At 36.6% G+C, this 16,695-nt stretch overlaps 3 protein-coding genes and 1 long non-coding RNA gene across 6 annotated transcripts; 3 read left to right on the top strand and 1 right to left on the bottom strand.

Moving 5' to 3' along the window:
• Positions 1-2,674: 2,674 nt before the first annotated feature.
• Positions 2,675-6,917, top strand: LOC113734272 (electron transfer flavoprotein subunit beta, mitochondrial). Its single transcript, XM_027260704.2, has 5 exons — positions 2,675-2,854; positions 2,967-3,251; positions 4,093-4,173; positions 4,595-4,689; positions 6,275-6,917. Exons 1-5 carry the CDS (start codon positions 2,786-2,788, stop codon positions 6,498-6,500), a joined length of 756 nt encoding a protein of 251 aa, XP_027116505.1. The 5' UTR covers positions 2,675-2,785; the 3' UTR covers positions 6,501-6,917.
• Positions 6,918-7,922: 1,005 nt separating this feature from the next.
• LOC113734269 (transcription factor bHLH104-like) lies at positions 7,923-12,540 on the top strand. Its single transcript, XM_027260701.2, has 5 exons — positions 7,923-8,324; positions 9,417-9,500; positions 10,236-10,313; positions 10,519-10,681; positions 12,067-12,540. The coding sequence occupies exons 1-5, from the start codon at positions 8,182-8,184 to the stop codon at positions 12,313-12,315; spliced, it is 717 nt and encodes a 238-aa protein (XP_027116502.2). The 5' UTR covers positions 7,923-8,181; the 3' UTR covers positions 12,316-12,540.
• On the bottom strand, positions 11,745-15,285 carry LOC140037572 (WAT1-related protein At5g07050-like). Of its 3 annotated transcripts, XM_072081970.1 has the most exons (8): positions 14,929-15,252; positions 14,786-14,836; positions 14,632-14,694; positions 14,430-14,546; positions 14,096-14,330; positions 13,825-13,983; positions 13,580-13,731; positions 12,959-13,443 (listed from the first exon to the last, which is right to left on the bottom strand). In XM_072081970.1, the coding sequence occupies exons 2-8, from the start codon at positions 14,815-14,817 to the stop codon at positions 13,275-13,277; spliced, it is 927 nt and encodes a 308-aa protein (XP_071938071.1). In that variant the 5' UTR covers positions 14,818-14,836; positions 14,929-15,252; the 3' UTR covers positions 12,959-13,274. The 3 variants fall into 3 exon arrangements, with proteins under 3 accessions (XP_071938070.1, XP_071938071.1, XP_071938069.1); XM_072081969.1 differs by lacking the exon at positions 12,959-13,443 and adding an exon at positions 11,745-12,320 and having other exon boundaries at positions 14,786-15,285; XM_072081968.1 differs by having other exon boundaries at positions 14,786-15,261.
• Positions 15,286-15,839: 554 nt separating this feature from the next.
• Positions 15,840-16,423, top strand: LOC140037571 (uncharacterized). The gene is made up of 2 exons (XR_011841479.1): positions 15,840-16,030; positions 16,101-16,423. It is a non-coding gene; the product is annotated as an uncharacterized lncRNA (long non-coding RNA).
• Positions 16,424-16,695: the final 272 nt, after the last annotated feature.

The following is a 16,695-nucleotide window of genomic DNA, read 5'->3' as shown; positions in this document are numbered from 1 at the left end:
CATTTAACATACATCACATCAAAAAAGAAAAGTGTTATAACATTTTTGTTAAAATATTATTCCGAATATTGTCCTATCCAAACATCCATTTTTCAGTTAGCTTGATATCGTCTGCGGCTGTTGCTTGTGTATTGGACTTCAAACCAGCGCAGTAAACTCGAGGGGCCAGGGCGATCCAAAGGCTTTTCCAATGTGGCCTTACGCAAATGGGGCAATATAATGTCAACGGGATAATTGGATGATTAATATCATGAGCGTCAACAATTCGTCACTTCGGCCCAAAGTCTTAAATTAGCTAAGGTCCGCCAACGGCTACCGGAATTATCAGTGTCGAACTAACAATTGGAAACTGCATTCTTGAACAAAATGTCTTTTTTTTTTTTTTAAAGATGACTAGAGGGAAGTCTCGCACCCAAGCGTCGAGATTGATGCCGTGGTGTGGTTAAATAAAATGGCGTCACATACTTTTGCATCACATAGTAACTAGAGGTTGTTGGCATGGTCTCCTACCTTTCTTTTCAATGTCTAATACAAATGGAAGCTGATGGTGTTGTGATATGTATCTTTTTTCCATACATTTAATCTTTCAAATAAAGTTGGATTGTTGAGTCGAGACCATTGTTCTGTTCAATAGTCTCGACAGATCGAATTTGTATTTTCTACGTTTTATGCTTATTTTTCATTATTTTTATCGTACTTTATCTTTTTCTTCCGTTGATAACAATGCATATATTTTTCTTACTTTTTGATTTTGAAGTTGCTTCTTAGCATTAAGTTTATCGATATTGTTTGTTCGATCCATCCTAAATTTCAACCCACGTGCCCTTAAGTTAAACATAAGAAATCTAAATATACCATTTGTTTGCTTAACTACTACAACTAAAAATCATTATTTTGATCAAAACATGCATCTACAAATAATTAGAGGGGAAATTAATTTTTCTCATTACAAACACTAACTTGTATCAAGCAATTATCAAGTCTACGAAATTCAGTACAAAAATAACTGAGCATGTAAATATAGCCACTTGTCTATTCAAATGGCAATTTTTATCCACACACAACATCTGAGTCACTTAACTATTGAACCAACAAATTGCATCAATTGCAATATAATTTTCAAAGTGGAACAATCATTCACACACTTGTTTATTGGAGCACACAATTCAAAGTCGATTAAGTACACTTATAATCACATTTTATCAACAAATGACATGCATCAAGTGGGAATATAGAGTTACCCTATACCTTGAGTTACAAAGTGCAAAATCTAAGAGCAAAATCTCTCCATACTTCACCCTCCTACAATAGCAAGCACAGAGGCTTATTCACAATTTCGATTGTTGAATGGAAGTTATACACCCTATAGACCAGAAAGCAAGAGCAAAATTCAGCATACATCTACAAACCCAACTATGATTTTGTGTAACAACGCCATGAATCCATAATCTTGTATCTTAACAACAGCCATTATTGTAATCTACTTTACAAATTGATGAGCAAATACTAAAGAAGATAGGAGGTCCTCAAGTTACTCTTGTAACATTCACCCCAAATGATTTTTCACTTTTCACACTTTAATGGTCTCATCAACGTGCTGCAATTACTTATTCAAATAAGTGCCATTTGTTGCAAGAGCTAAACCAATGGTTCTTGAGCTTTAAGTATGAAGAAGACAGTCTTTTTACAGTTACAATTCAAGCATTCATATTTACCTTTAGCGTACTAATATTGTCTTACATGCATTTAATTTGCATAAGTCAATTTAGCTGAACATATTTGAGAGAAGTTCATTTCATTTTTTCTGTGCACTTTGCTAAATCAATGGCAAAGCAGCCAAACCATTAGCCATCAAAGTTTATAGTAGGTAAACCATGCGAAATTAGCTAGCAGAAACTTGTGCACTGTGCGCTTTGCTTAATCAATGCTATTACAATTTTACCATTTCCAAAATGCCCCACAAATCTCAGATGAAAATCACCCAAATCATACAACAATTCCTATATATATATATATATATATATATAGAGGATATTGGCACTCTTGAAAATGTTTGAGGCACTCCATCCTCCTTTTAAAGCCAAAATGGAGTGCTTTAAATTTTTTTGGTAATTCTAACATCATTTGTTTCTCAAATTTATATCCTAATTATGCTGATTAAATAATTGATCAATTGGTCGCAACGACCAAAGGAAAAGAGGGTTGTTGGAAATAGGAGAAAGAGGGGAAAAGTGGAAGAAGGAAGGAGTAGGAAGGGGCAATGGTAGCTATGGATGCAGTATGATGAGTGGTGGTAAAAGATTATATAATTTTTTAAAAAAATATTCAATAAAATTTCAAATTTTAAAAACCCCCTAAAATAGTGAAGAGTTTTTAAAATATATAATATACTTTTTTTTTAAAAAAAAATACCTTCAAAAATACCTAATCGATACCATCCTAAATTTCCCTCGCCCCTAAACTGGACCATGGACAGGTGGAACTGTGGGCATATAACCAATTAACCATGATTAGATTTCAAGAAATCAACCATCATCAAATCCCTTAATTGTTTGCACTTTACGGTTAATCGTTTGGATTGGGGCCAGTTACTGTCAAAGTCAAAAATATTTTTTTCCCTTCTCCTCAGCAGTCAAATTTGGTCATGACCGGCTGATTTGCTGATGTGGCTCGATCTAGACCGTAAAAAGCCCGCCATGCATTTACCAACCGTCCTCGTCAAGGTCACAACTGTCGAGTACTGTAAAATACACAGGCACAGGCAGAGTAGCGTAGCGGAGCAACCATGAAGATCATGGTAGCCATCAAACGGGTTATCGACTATGCCGTCAAAATCCGGGTTAAACCCGATAAGGTCAGTGAAGAGAGGAAAAAGAAATAGAAAACTACCTAAATTTTTTAAACCAGCTCAATCCTAAATTCGTCCATTTTGCTTGTCAAATTCGATTGATTGTTATCATTTGCAGAGCGGTGTAGAGACGAATAATGTAAAGATGTCAATGAACCCATTTTGTGAAATAGCATTGGAAGAAGCGCTCCGAATAAAGGAATCGGGTCTGGCTTCAGAGGTCATTGCTGTCAGCATGGGTCCAACCCAAGTTGTGGATACAATTAGAACCGGTTTAGCGATGGGTGCTGATCGGGCTATCCATGTGGACTATCCAGGAACTCTTTATCCTCTGTCTGTTGCAAAAATTCTTAAAGCCCTTGTTGAAATTGAGAAGCCTGGGCTGATTTTTCTCGGCAAACAGGTTTTTTTGTTGCTTTTCATCCGTTGTTTCATCTCGTAGTTAAAAAAATGCCATCTTTGTTTAGTAATATCCTGCTTTTCAGTTTGTTATTGGGTTTTTTTTTAACAGGAGATAAGTTGAAGGATTGAAACGGGATTTTGGGGTATTTGACGAGTGTTTTTAGCTTTTTTTTTTTTATTTTTTATTTTTAGAATGCTATTATTTTGATGGACTTCGGGTAATATATAGGTTCAAAGTGTGATGTTCTAAAATTTGATTGTGCTGAGTATGATTTCGTTAGCCAGGTTCTATTCCTCTTAGTTGTTTTGGATGCTTATTTTGATTTTTGGTAGATTGTTTACTCATTTAACTTTAGGCTGAATTTTGTTGTCCGAGTTCTTGGGCAAAGATTTTGGTTCTATGGGACTACCATTGATACCTTGGATTCAATTTTTGTTTATTGATCAAGAAACATTTCGCACAATAACATTATACGAGCATGTTTGCTCTAATGATAGTGCAATTTTTTTTTTTTTTTTTTTTTTAAAATAGCAAGTTGCTGTTGAAGTAGAATAGTCTTGAAGTGGAGGGACAATCAGATAAGACTTTTCGCAATTGATTTATGGAGCGAAATGTTACTTGTAATCTTGTTGTCTGTGCTTTTAGATTGATTATTTACTGTTGCATAGAAAGTGGTTGTTCTTACTTTTGTTTCTTTTGCTAGGGGTGAATTTTAAGCACTTGTATATGTTTTCCATGTCAATTGGTGATCATAATTGAAATCATGGATTAAATTAATACATTTGCAGAACTTATAACTTTCTCTAGGATTGTAGTAGTTGATAATTATAAACTTTTGCAGGCAATTGATGATGATTGCAACCAGACAGGTCAAATGATTGCGGGGCTTCTCAAGTGGCCACAGGGGACCTTTGCTTCCAAGGTTGGCCTTGTTGTGCAATAACTCTTTGTTTGTATGTGCAGTTTGCTGGACAAGATGAACTTCTAGAATGCTTAGAGCAAAAAGAACTAGTTCTGGAATGCAATATACTGTGATGTTAGCTTTTACTTTTCACTCACCTGTTTCCTTGTTTGATACTGACCCCCCCTCCACACACACACACACACACACACAACAAAAAGTCTGGCTGTGAAATTTTTGGTATTCATCCATCATTGAGGCAGTAAACATGAGAATGCATGCTTTTCTGCTTTATATCCTTGTTCTCCATAATGTGCATCTCCTTCATTCTACTATACTTGAAATTATCTCTTTAGGCATTCTTGTTGTTGATGTCACCTTGTGCGGTACTTGCTGATTTATATCATTTCAACGAACTGATGCTTTTTTATTTTTCCCCAAGGTTGTACTGGACAAGGAAAAACAAACAGCTGTAGTGGACAGAGAGGTGGATGGTGGCCTTGAGACCTTGTGTTTGGATTTGCCGGCAGTGATCACGTGAGTTAGTTTTACTCTTCATTTCGCTAAAGCTGTGTTACCCGGGCTTTTCACTTTCCTGTCGTACCCGTGTTTGGCTCTTTCTTTTGCACTACTAGAGTAGCCATATTTGGTGGGACTTCCTACCCGAGTCTGGGTAGCATTGGCCTATATTAAAGCTTTGAGTATCAGTATAACATTATGTCAATTTTGGTGGACATAACTGACAATGTCTGATCGCGTTTATGGACTTAGGATATGTATTGTATGAGAGGTCAAAATTGATGATGGACCCAGAAAAAAAAAAGAAGATAGAAGATGTTGACCTTGAGTGTTAAATTCATCCACCATCCCTAGATGCTGATGAATATAATTTCCCTGAAGATTATGTATTACTCTGATTAACTCGACTTACCCCTTATACTGATGATATTTGAATCCTATGAAAATTCATTTTTTTTGACTCATAGGAATATGTGTTGCAGATGAAAAATGGAAAAAGCATTTTTTCTAGAATCTTAAATGGTTAATGAAAAGGAGTTCAAGCATTTTAAACTACAAAGATGGCATTTCAATCTTGATACAGTTCATTTCTCTTTTGCTAATACGTATTTTCAACAGTAGATGCTGCAATAAAGTTGTTTTGTGGTTGATCAAAGAACAGTAATCTTCCCATGCAGAGATAGAATTCATAATTTAGCTAATTGGCCTGATGAATATAGTTTCCACAAAGGCGTGAACTAAATTTAGATTAAGGGTTTTGAGGTTGCCAAAGATGCAGATTGACTTATTCTTGTAGTTCTGCCGTTTATTGTTTGAAGTTCCACTTTTTTTGTTTTTTAACTTCACGTCATTTGGGTGTGTATGCAAACTTCCTTGTTTTCTTCTATTGAAGTGTCAGCATTGGTGCTCTAGCATTTTTACTGTTCTTTGTGACAAATTGGAATTAGCTGCCACATGGTTGAATTGTGAGGTGATAAGAGGAAATTTTCTATGAGAAAAATGAGCTGTTTATGAGTGGCTTGAGGATTATAATTTATACTTCTTTCTAAAGGACCATACACAATAGTTTCACATGACAAACGAAAAGCACATGTATGTCTATGTGTGTGTGTGTGTGTGTGTGTTTTGTTTTCCTGCGGTTTTTTGTCCTAAAGGAGAAACTTGTGCTGTTTCTGTGAATCATTTTAGAGGAACTGACAGGAGTTCCAAAGGAAAGCTGAAAACACTGACTTGTCGTGATTCAGTTTGTTATGTTTATTCTTGTTTGTTTTCGATGGAGCATTTCTAGACTAGTGTGAAGAAAGAATTGCTGGCAGATGCGCTTAATTCTTTAATCCTGAAGTGCATGACAGGTCACAGGTCGTGATCCTATGCTGATTATATCCTTTGGTTCTGCTCATGGAATCAGGGCATACTCTATCACAATTATAAAGCTATTCCATCATCGCTTTGAGCAGTTTCTGTACTTTAGAGCCTTTAACACAGATGAAGGGAAATCATTATACCGTTCAACTTCATATGAACCATGGTTGTGCTTGCCAACATTTTATCACTTGGTTTTGTCCTTGCTTCTGAACACTTGCATTACTTCTCCCTTCTGCAGTGCTGATTTGCGATTGAACCAGCCAAGATATGCAACGCTTCCTAACATAATGAAGGCAAAGTCAAAGGTCATAAAGAAACTTACTCCAGAGGATTTGAAAGTCGAGATCAAGTCCGATATAGAGGTCGTTAAAGTAACTGAACCTCCTAAGAGAAAAACGGGAGTTCTCGTGTCCTCTGTAGATGAGCTGATTGACAAGCTTAAGAATGAAGCACGCGTCGTTTGATGATGTTAAATCGCTTTCCGCGACAGTAATTGGCTGAAGGCTCCGTCTTAAAATCTGAGGGCAGCAGTTAACAGTCCCTTTTCTTCCTTCTTAATCAATCGTATCTTCTGTACAGTGAAAAGCTTCCGTTAAATGTGCAAGTTCTGTGATCTTAGATTTCTGGTAACAATTCTTCAATCTTTGTAGCCAGCCCCGTTCATGGAATTATGATTTCCATGCAATCAATGGCATCAGATGAACTGGAAGTTGTTTTCCACTAAAAATCTGATCTCTATTTGTTCATCTAATAGTGCCTCTCTGTTGCTGCTGGCAAAATACCAATGCAGCTAGTCTTTGAGGAACATTCTTCTGTAACGTGTAAGAGGGCCAGAAAAACGAATACTGCTACTGTTATATCACAGGAGTCTGTTTGCTTTACTGCTACTGTTATATCACAGGAGTCTGTTTGCTTTGAGATTAATCAGGGCCTTGTTTGATAATCAAATTCAACACTTAAATTTAATCATCTGACAGACAGATGGTAGATCAGATTTGCCTGCCTCATGGTGGCCACCCTTTTACTTTTAGAAGTTATTTTCCACATTGCCTGCCCACCATTGGCGACCCTCTTTCTTTTAATAGCTGTTTTCCACATGCGAGGAAATAGTAGCAGTTGGAGTCGGAATTGTACAACTACAGGGCTGGGTGTAGAAGAATACCACAGAAAGTGGGGTTTGGTGAAGCTCATCCTCAGGAGAAAAAAAAATAAATGTTTTTTTTGTTTGAACAAATCTTTTAGATGATTATGACCCTTAAGGAGAGAGTTGCCACACAAAGAGGTGCTCTTTCCCTCCTCCGTTTTCGCCCACTTTTGGATAGACCAAAACAATTAAATCATTCCAAGTTTTTAAAACTATTTTCATGGTTGACACTGAATCTTGTTTGAATTGCCATTTTTTTTCAAAATAATTTTACACTTTTTATGAATATATTTTTTAATTAATTTTTTATTTCACATATATCAATTTATCTTTTTATCTATCATATATCAAATCATTACAGTACTTTTTTTTTTTTAATAAAAACTTCAAAAAATAACAATTCAAAAGGGCTCTTCTAAAATTAGTAAGTTACCAATTAATATGATTTGTTGAACAAAATATTTAGATAAATTATTTCTGTTATTCGTATATCCGGACCTTTAAATCGTCATTATCAAAGATCCCACCCGTCACCTCATCACTGCGGCGACACTCAGTACAAAAGTCTTGTAAAGAGCACTAACAACGGAAGCCATCAAAATAGACCAGATTCTCCCACGTGTTTCATTCTCATTGGACAGCCTCCTCACCTACGAATCCAACCTCGTGACCCTCCATTTTTCGCTCTCTTCATCATTGTACAGCATTATTTACTCCCCCCCCCCCTCTCTCTCTCTCTCTCTTTTCCACCCCGCTATTGAGTCCAATTCATTTTCCCAAAAAACAGAATCTTGCGTCAGCGCAACAGTCTAAATCAAATGAATGAATGAAAACTGAGCTGAGCCCACCAATAAAGAGGGTCAAAACCCCCCCCCCCCCCCACCCCCAACGATTTGATTTTTCTTGATTCTTTGTAGTCTTAGTTGATAAAAATCTGGATTTTTTTTAAGCGTGGCAAAAATCACAGCTCGGTTGAGGAATTTAATCTGATTTTTGTCTAGATGGAGAGGAATAGCATTAATAATTGCTGTAATGCATGGGAGGATATTGACTTGATAGATATCAACAGTTTTATTGATGATGTTGGTTTGGCTAACACTGATCATCCTTATGCTTATTGGAATCAGCCTCAGCCACCTCAAAGGTAATCTTCATTGAATCCCTTTATTTGTTATTCTTCTTGTTTGGTTTTTATTTTGTTATATGGCACGCAATGTTGCATGTACTTTCGTGATTGAATTCTGATTTTAGGCCATGGAGATGCTGTTTCATATTGTTTTTAATGTTTCCGGGTTCTGGTGGCATTTTTTTTTTTTTTTTGCGATTTTGTATAAAATCTGGCCTCTGCAATTTTATTTTTTTATCTTTTTTTTTGAGCCTCTGCAATTTCATCTTGAGGAAGGAGACCTAGGGAAAAATGGGAAAAAGAGAAAAACAGGGGTTTTTGGGATTAGTTTGTGGGCTTTGGACTGATTGATGGCTTGTTAGTAGTGGACTTTATTAAGGAACATGTATATTAAATTATTAGGAATTAGTATGATTTAGGTTTGGTATCTGGTTTAGTGCTTTCAAAGGTTGAGTCTTTTATGACTTTTAATGACTTCATCTGAGTTTTGTTTGGAAGTTTTGTAGCTGTACTTTGTTTTGGATTGGAATGCAAATTGGAAAATAATAACAGAGCGGAAAAGAATTTATTGCATGCTTCTTTTTTATTCTTTTTTGTATATTCTTCTACAAGACTGATATGTGTGACTGGAAAGGTGTGCAACGGTGATGAGCCTCTTAGTTTTTAAGGATTTGCTTGCTTTTGCCTTAAAGTTAGTTGGGTGCTTCAAATATGACCTCGAAATGGAGGTTCAGGAGATGAAAATAACCTTCTTGGTTACGTATGAAGACAAGTGTCAGCATAGCTCACCATATGACCCTCGTCCACTGAGTTTGCAATTGTGCCGAATTTATCTATGATAAAGTAGTGATAAATATGAGTAATAACTTGTTTTAGCGATACACAGTCTTTTGTCATTTTCCCTCTGGAATCTGCAAATTGGATGAATACTTTTTCCACGAGGTATGTCTGATCTTTATTCTTTTTCTACCCAAAAAAAAGTAGCTGCAAATATGAGTAATTATTTCTTTTGTCATTCTCCACCTGGAACCTGCTAATTGGATTTATGCATTTTCCACGAGGAATGCTTGATTCTGGAATGTTACTTTATGCATGTTTACTTGCTTGCAGCACTGGAGCGGAGCTTGATGCATCACTTACTTGTGCTACATCCCAAGAAAAGGAATGCGCGGAAGTAGAATGCCCGAGAAAGAGGTGCTTCACTATAGAATTGTGTTCTTTAGAATAGCTATTCGGTCCCTCTTCTCTGCAAGCTTATGAACTTGTACTATCTTATCTTTTTAAGGAGTTTGATATTTATGTTGCTGAGAAAACACAAATTTTTCTGTTGACGTCATTGACTTGGTGCTTTCCTGTTATTGCTTTGTTTACTGAACCAGAACTAGTTTTATATCAGTTTACTGAAGCAGAATTAGTTATATGTCATGAGTTACACTTTTTTATTTTCTTCTCTGGAATAATCTTGATATGCTTATGATAAATGCTTCTGATACTACAACTTGAATTTAAGATATTTGAGACGAGATTCCTTGTTGAATTGATTGGAGGGACTGCCCACAGTTATTAAAGGTACATGGTGCGCTGAGACCTCAAGGTGAAGGGAAATAAAAAAGATGTCAACACAAAAGCTAGGGCGGAGATCAGTAGAGAAAGGGGTGGATTATAATGAGCTGGGGGATGACAGAATTGACATCTTGATATATGGAAAAGAAATATGATTCTTTAAATAACTAGTTTGGAATTTGGCAAAAGATGATGAAGGGCATAAAAGGTTTTACTCTTTGTTTTGATGTACTTACAGTTGTTGAATAAAAGTTGGTCTTGTGGCAGATTGTAAATGTAGTTTCTGAATCTGTCTCACTTTAAATGCAACTAAATCCATGATTTTCCACATTCTTAATGAAGTTTTTGTTAACGGATGATGAACAGGGGACGTGTTGACTCTTGCAGCAGACTTGGAAGCAAAGCTTGCCGTGAGAGATTAAGGCGAGAGAAATTGAATGACAGGTTATCCTATTAAGGAATAGTTCTTGGGAACAGAATTCTAAAACGTTTTCTATAGTATTCATGCAGCCACTCGAAATCATCTCCCCTTAACCTCATTAAATTGTAACTCCTATGAAAGCTATTACAAAGATGCTTTATTTTTACTAGCAGTTGGTAAGCGGAAATCTTTTCTAATGGAAAATGCCTTTTCCTGTCCTCCTCGCAGGTTTGCAGAGCTTTGTTCTATATTGGAACCTGGGAGACCTATGAAAACTGATAAACTAGCAATTCTTGGTGACGCAATTAGAATTTTGAACCAGCTAAAGTCTGAAGCTCAGGAGTATAAAGAGATGAATGAGAAGTTGTCAGAAGAGATCAAGACTTTGAAGGTTAGCACAAGATGGTCCTATAAAACATTTGTGCGATGTTCGGTTTGTGTGTGGTAATATTGGGTATAAAAAATTGTTGAGCCTCCTGATAATGGAATATGATATTGCGTAAGATAGCCACTGCTCTTTTCCTGTTCTTTCTTGAAGAGTTCCACCTTTGATTTTTGAGAATAGTTTGACCAAAGAGTTTGCTTCTAGTGGCAGACAAATGAGAATCATGTCTGTGAGGATCAAAATTATACAAAATGAATTGTAGGATCACTTGTATGACATGAGATTTTTTTTGTTGGTTCCTTTTCTTTCCTCCATTGATACCACATGTTCTTTTGCAGCATGTGACATGAGATTTTTTTGTTGGTTCCTTTTCTTTCCTCCATTGATTCTACATGTTCTTTTGCAGCATGTCTATTATTTTCCCCGCTTTAGTTTTTCATGTAGTTATTACATCTGTTCTATCTCTATGTTCAAAGTGAATTGGGGATAAACCCTTTGCAGTGTGATGTTGAATAATCACTACACAGATTATGATAACCTCTTTTTTAGTGTTTATTTTGCAAGTCCAAGACTAGATAGATTCTAATCCTTGGTGACATTTAGATTATCTCACTTCTTTTGTTTGTTATTCAATTTTGGTTTCTTCAATAATGGGAGGTTGGTTTTCAGAGCTTCTCTATATTGGTGTTGTCCAAAGTTCATAGGATGTTTTTCAAAAAGTAAAAGATCATACTTGTATCCTCAAAATGTTAAAAAGCAAAAGATCGGACAAATATTATGGCCAGATTGACAAGATTATCTTCCACACTGTATTGTTTGATTCACAATTGAATGCTGAATTTCTGCTCGCTTTACAGCAGTTTTAGTTCTATTCACATGTAACTTTACTGTTGATTGGCATTATGATCAAAAGTTCAATATCTAGATCTTGATTGCAGAATCTGCTCATATGTGGAGCTGGATCCATGTCTACAGCAAATTGAAAATGATAAAATTGGATCTGACCTGTATGCTCCAATAATACATATTTATGAAGTGTTAATGCATTCTGTGAAACTAATTTATGGAATAAGAGAGAAAATTTTCTGTATTTTGCAATTTTATCAACTTAAGACAATGGTAAAATATTTGAAGACCCACGCCAGTTATATAGGAAATCCATTTGGGGTCATTTCTATGTTATCTTGGACTATTTTACTCTGTCCAGAGATTATCAGGTCCTCAAGTCATGACTCGAAAACTTTCAGTGCCACTCTATATGCTTTCCTGCCTCCCCTTTCCCCAGTGATGTAAAAGTAAGAGACAAAAGAAGTTTGTTGTATGCTCTTTTGGTCCCTTGTGGAATCCACTGTACACTATGTGTTTTGACTTTTTTTTCATCTCTGAAACAGGCAGACAAGAATGAACTTCGTGAAGAGAAACTTGTACTGAAGGCAGATAAAGAGAGGATGGAGCAACAACTGAAAACCATGGCTCTTCCACCTCCAGGGTATATGGCACCTCATCCAGCGGCTTATCAACCTGGATTAAACAAGATGCCTGTTTTCCCTGGTTATAGTTTTGTGCCAATGTGGCAGTATCTCCCACCATCTGCCCGTGATACATCTCAAGATCATGAGCTCAGGCCTCCTGCTGCTTAACATGCCTGCAAGAAGGCATACAGCATATTTAGAAGCTTTGTTATGCAATTGAGCAACACCCTGCACCCTTGCATTTGTAAATATTTATGACATGTCCAGTTGCCTTTTTATGTTATTTCCTTCTTTTGACCAGCACCTTCAGTCTCTCATCAAGGGCTACATTGATGATGATGTGAAAAACAATTAAATTTGTTGGACGCGATGTTTTTAGAAGTTTCCTTCTTATTTCGTTTGCTTCTAGTGCTTTAATTTCTCATTAAATGGTACAAATTTATACAAATTTAAGGCATTGCTGATAAACTTACATATTGACCTGACTGGAAAAAGTTGATAGGGTTCAGATATCTCGAAAGTAGTATAACATCATTACTTTGTGAAGGTAAACATGAAACAAGAATACAGTAAGGCTTGAGAGACATTGTCTACTTGACATTGATGATCACAATCCTGACTTGGGATGCTTAGATTTTCAGGGATTTGGACGGACCATTTTGTGATACATTGAGGTTACATTATGGCAGGTTCGCTAAAAACCCCTCTCTCGGTTCCCTTCTCTACCTCCCCAGCCCATCGCCAGTGCATAGATTATGGTGCAAGAAAAGGAAAAATGGAACAAAGCAGAGCAGGCATGACACAGCAGTACTTGTGTTCAGAATTAAGCAAGATCTTTCATTTCATGTGTGAGATAGACTAGCTCATAGGGGCAAAAATTATCAGGAGGTTATTCAGATATTTTGCCATGAAAGTCTTTTATTCTCTTTGGCTTCTTGAGATAGAATCTGTCGAAGAGATTTGCTTCATTAAATTGTAAAATTCCATTTTTTTTTTTTTTGGGAAGCCTCCATTGTCGAAGTCTCTTTCCTGTACTTGATGCTCTATCTTCCTCCTAGCATTTGAATCATCTGTCTGTGCTATAACAGCGTGTAATTATTTTTTCCCCTGGAGGAAGTGGAGTAATCTTAAGGTTCTCCGCTTACGTATTTTGCCTCTGAAGAGAAGTTTAGCTTCTTTGGGTCTTCCAGCTGTGGGATGCCTTCCTCATCCGCGGACATTGGTGCTTCATGGTCATTTTTTTTGCCCCACAGCAACAAATAAAGACCAAAAATCACAATAACTCCACCCACTATGCTGAAAATGACGAATATTAGGAGTTTTTAGAATGTAAAATTGGAAGCTCGATTGTCATTAAGATTGTCGTTATGCAGATAATGGTGCATTAGGATGCTTTGCAGTGTGCAAAATGGTTGATTGGTCTTTAACTTACCTGCCTAGGTACAACTTTTCTCCAAGAACAAAGTAGGCCAGAATTGCCACCAATAATGTCGAAAGTGGATTAAACATTGTCACAAAAACCGGTCCTTTTTGTCCAGTGCACCACAGCTGAATCAAGGTCACCATACCAGAAATGACAACCCCCTGTACTAAGACACAAAAAGTTAATTAACTAAAGAAACGAAGCATGATTAAGAAAATCTGCAATTAGATCATTGATCATTGTAGCCTACTTACTCCATAAATGGTAGACCAGAAATCAATGTTGAAGCCAATCGTCCAATCAGCTCTCTTGTGATGTGCAATAACTGTAAATACTGCTGATTGAGCAGCTCCAACAAAATTCATCCATGTAGTCAGCGACAATTGTGCTGGATACCTTTTCAATGTGTATGCCTGCCAATATTCATTACCACAGATGAACATGATGCTCTATACAAGAATAACATTCACAGATTAGTCACATCACATGCAGCAAGAACATCAGTAAGAGGTAGAGCCAACAGACCTGCATTATATACCATATGGACCATGTTATGCAGCTTGATACAGTTAAAACAGATCCCTTCAGCCAATCATCCTGGATGACTGTGTTGCCTCCTTGCAGATGGATGATAGGGCGCCAGAGATTCTTCAGTATAGGCCCCTTGAATAAAGTCATGGTCATGACACCAGCCAAGGAAACCAAAGTTCCGAGTACCTTGGCTATACCACGAGGGTTTCGAAGTTCGATGACCTCCAGCCTGCAAGATCAGGTTCTTTCTCAAGATTCACGAATGAAATGTTGTCACGATTTTCTTCATTTCTTTTCATAAATTTAACTTTATTTTTTCTAACAATACCTGAGGATAACTGCTAGTACAAAAGTCACGGAAGCTATGGTGTTGATCATTGATGCAAGAAATGTAGGAGAGGTGAACTTCAAGCTTGCAAAATACATGTTCAAAGTCAAACTGACTCTGCAAATGAATTATTGAACGAGTGTTACTTAAACTGCCGGACAAAAAAGATAGAAAGAGTATTGAGCTATGTATGTAAACTTACCCTAGAAGAGAGAGAACAAAAATCTCCAGGAAAAGAGCTACCGTCAACTTTGGCCTTATTTTTCTGCATATCAATATTGCTCTATCAATGCTTATGAAAAGTTTTGGTGTGTTTGTAACTTGTACGCAACAGGAAGCAATGTTGATTGATTTACCTTTCAAGAAAGTACGCAAAAGGCAGCATCATAATTCCTGCCAGTGTATGTCTGTAAGTAATGTAAACATGAGGATTCATGCCATGATCAAACGAAGCTTCTGTTATAAAATACAGAAAAGAATAGACAATCTGCGCTAAAACCATAAGAATGTGAGGCTGAAAACGCCTGCAGGTGCCCACAAGGGAACATAACTTCATTGCCATAGCAAAGGAATGTTTTCTACTACTATAGAAACTGAATTGGCTGCTTAGCATGCCAGTTAATATAGAAAAGGAACATTGAAGAATTGGGTTTTGATTCTTATAGCATGTTTATGATATGGTGTCATGTTGTGGATCATATCCCCACGGATAGCCAGACAGTAAACTGAAACAGGAACAGATTCAAAGGAAAGAAACTGAGAATAAAAACAAAAATATTCCCTTGAAATATATGCTTATATGCGCGTGATTCTTTGAAACTTGACTACATATAAACAATTCAAACGTGTTACTTTTAACTCTTCGCTTCTTTTCGAAATTTCTTTTTGCTTCTTATGTAAATGGTTAGTGCCGTTTGCTAAGTACTTTATATGACCAAAAATTGGATCACACTCATCCCTCAATTTCTGCCAAGTGCTTTTAGCTTCTTATGTATATGGTTAGTGTTGTTTGTTTCTGCCAAGCACTTACCCCCTTCCTTATCCGGCTCGGGACTAAAAGACTTTTTGCTTCAAGACCACAAATTGGATCACACTCATCCCTAGTTGGCACACTATTTCCATATTCATCCCTCCTTTTCTGCTATTGCATGCATTGACAAGGGGTCCCAAAATTTGCATACATGATCAACTCAAGATATTGGTATATTAAAAGGTAATTGATTGACGTGTAGTTCACTGAGTTTTGGATAACAGTTATTTGCCAAAAAAAATATTTGCTTATATCACAAACACATTTTCTAATACACTCTTTCATCTTCCTAATTACCTTTTCATTTTACATAAGTTTACACTAATTATTTCAAATAATTTCCTGTCGAAACACGCTCAAAAGATAGAGGGGTTAAAAAATTTGATAGTGTAGTTCACTAAAAGTTTCCCAGGTGGGACGTTGTTGATTGACTTGATTCTGTTTTGCCGTTGCAGAGGAGGTGTATTTGCGACACTACAACCCAGGCAATTCCATGATTACTTGGCTAAACTCGATTTATTATCAATGGGACTTGAATCTATTACAAATACCATGCAGAACTCACCACGAGGTATCTTTTTTCCTTCCTATTTCTGTTGAGTGTGGATTTCATATTCATTTTTGTCATTTTTTGGTGGCAGCCGCAAAGAGGAGTTCATGATCACGCCAAACTTTTATCTCCCCTCAGCTGTTTTGGCCCAAAACATGAAAGAAATTAGCTTTACTGATGCGTCTTCCATTACTTGTTACCATTTCGTACAAAAAGAAAAAGAAAGGTCTAAAGTTAGAGTAATGGTGAAGGATTTAATATTAAGGAAAAAGTTAGTGGAGGAGGATGGACTCGTTTGGAATAGAGCATATTATAACAGACGGTATGTATAGAGTACGTACTAAATTATGGCATCTTGGAATATTGTTTATCACTACAAGTTGACAGAGAATAACAAGCACATTCTTTTCTGGATATGGAAGCATTCATCTGGTGTCCAATGGTAATAATAGTTTTCTCATCTAATGATCCGGGCTGGGCAGTCCTGATGCAGTTATTCGCTAAGAAGAATTTCCCAAACCGGAAGATACATATTCTTGGTAATGCTGGTGTAGTTACAGACTGTGAGGCATCTTTTCGTCCAATCAGAATGTTTGTTAGATTTGACAGATTCTACTGGGAATTCTGGGCAGGATTTGATGATTCCTTCTGCAGACAGCCATAGGAAGAAAACTGAAATTTTAACC

The sequence above is a fragment of the Coffea arabica genome, chromosome 3c, assembly GCF_036785885.1.
Source record: "Coffea arabica cultivar ET-39 chromosome 3c, Coffea Arabica ET-39 HiFi, whole genome shotgun sequence".
Taxonomy (NCBI): domain Eukaryota; kingdom Viridiplantae; phylum Streptophyta; class Magnoliopsida; order Gentianales; family Rubiaceae; genus Coffea; species Coffea arabica.
This window is presented reverse-complemented; position numbering and strand designations above follow the sequence as displayed.

Bases quoted from the DNA above. Each gene is read 5' to 3' on its own strand.
- LOC113734272 (XM_027260704.2), top strand. From the start codon at position 2,786: ATGAAGATCATGGTAGCCATCAAACGGGTTATCGACTATGCCGTCAAA. The intron at 3,252-4,092 runs GTTTTTTTGTTG...AAACTTTTGCAG, and splicing joins TGATTTTTCTCGGCAAACAG to GCAATTGATGATGATTGCAA. The intron at 4,174-4,594 runs GTTGGCCTTGTT...TTTTTCCCCAAG, and splicing joins AGGGGACCTTTGCTTCCAAG to GTTGTACTGGACAAGGAAAA.
- LOC113734269 (XM_027260701.2), top strand. From the start codon at position 8,182: ATGGAGAGGAATAGCATTAATAATTGCTGTAATGCATGGGAGGATATT. The intron at 8,325-9,416 runs GTAATCTTCATT...ACTTGCTTGCAG, and splicing joins CAGCCTCAGCCACCTCAAAG to CACTGGAGCGGAGCTTGATG. The intron at 9,501-10,235 runs GTGCTTCACTAT...GATGATGAACAG, and splicing joins GTAGAATGCCCGAGAAAGAG to GGGACGTGTTGACTCTTGCA.
- LOC140037572 (XM_072081968.1), bottom strand. From the start codon at position 15,042: ATGCTAAGCAGCCAATTCAGTTTCTATAGTAGTAGAAAACATTCCTTT. The intron at 14,547-14,631 runs GTAAGTTTACAT...ATTCATTTGCAG, and splicing joins TTTGTTCTCTCTCTTCTAGG to AGTCAGTTTGACTTTGAACA. The intron at 13,732-13,824 runs GTAAGTAGGCTA...GTCTTAGTACAG, and splicing joins TCTGGTCTACCATTTATGGA to GGGGTTGTCATTTCTGGTAT.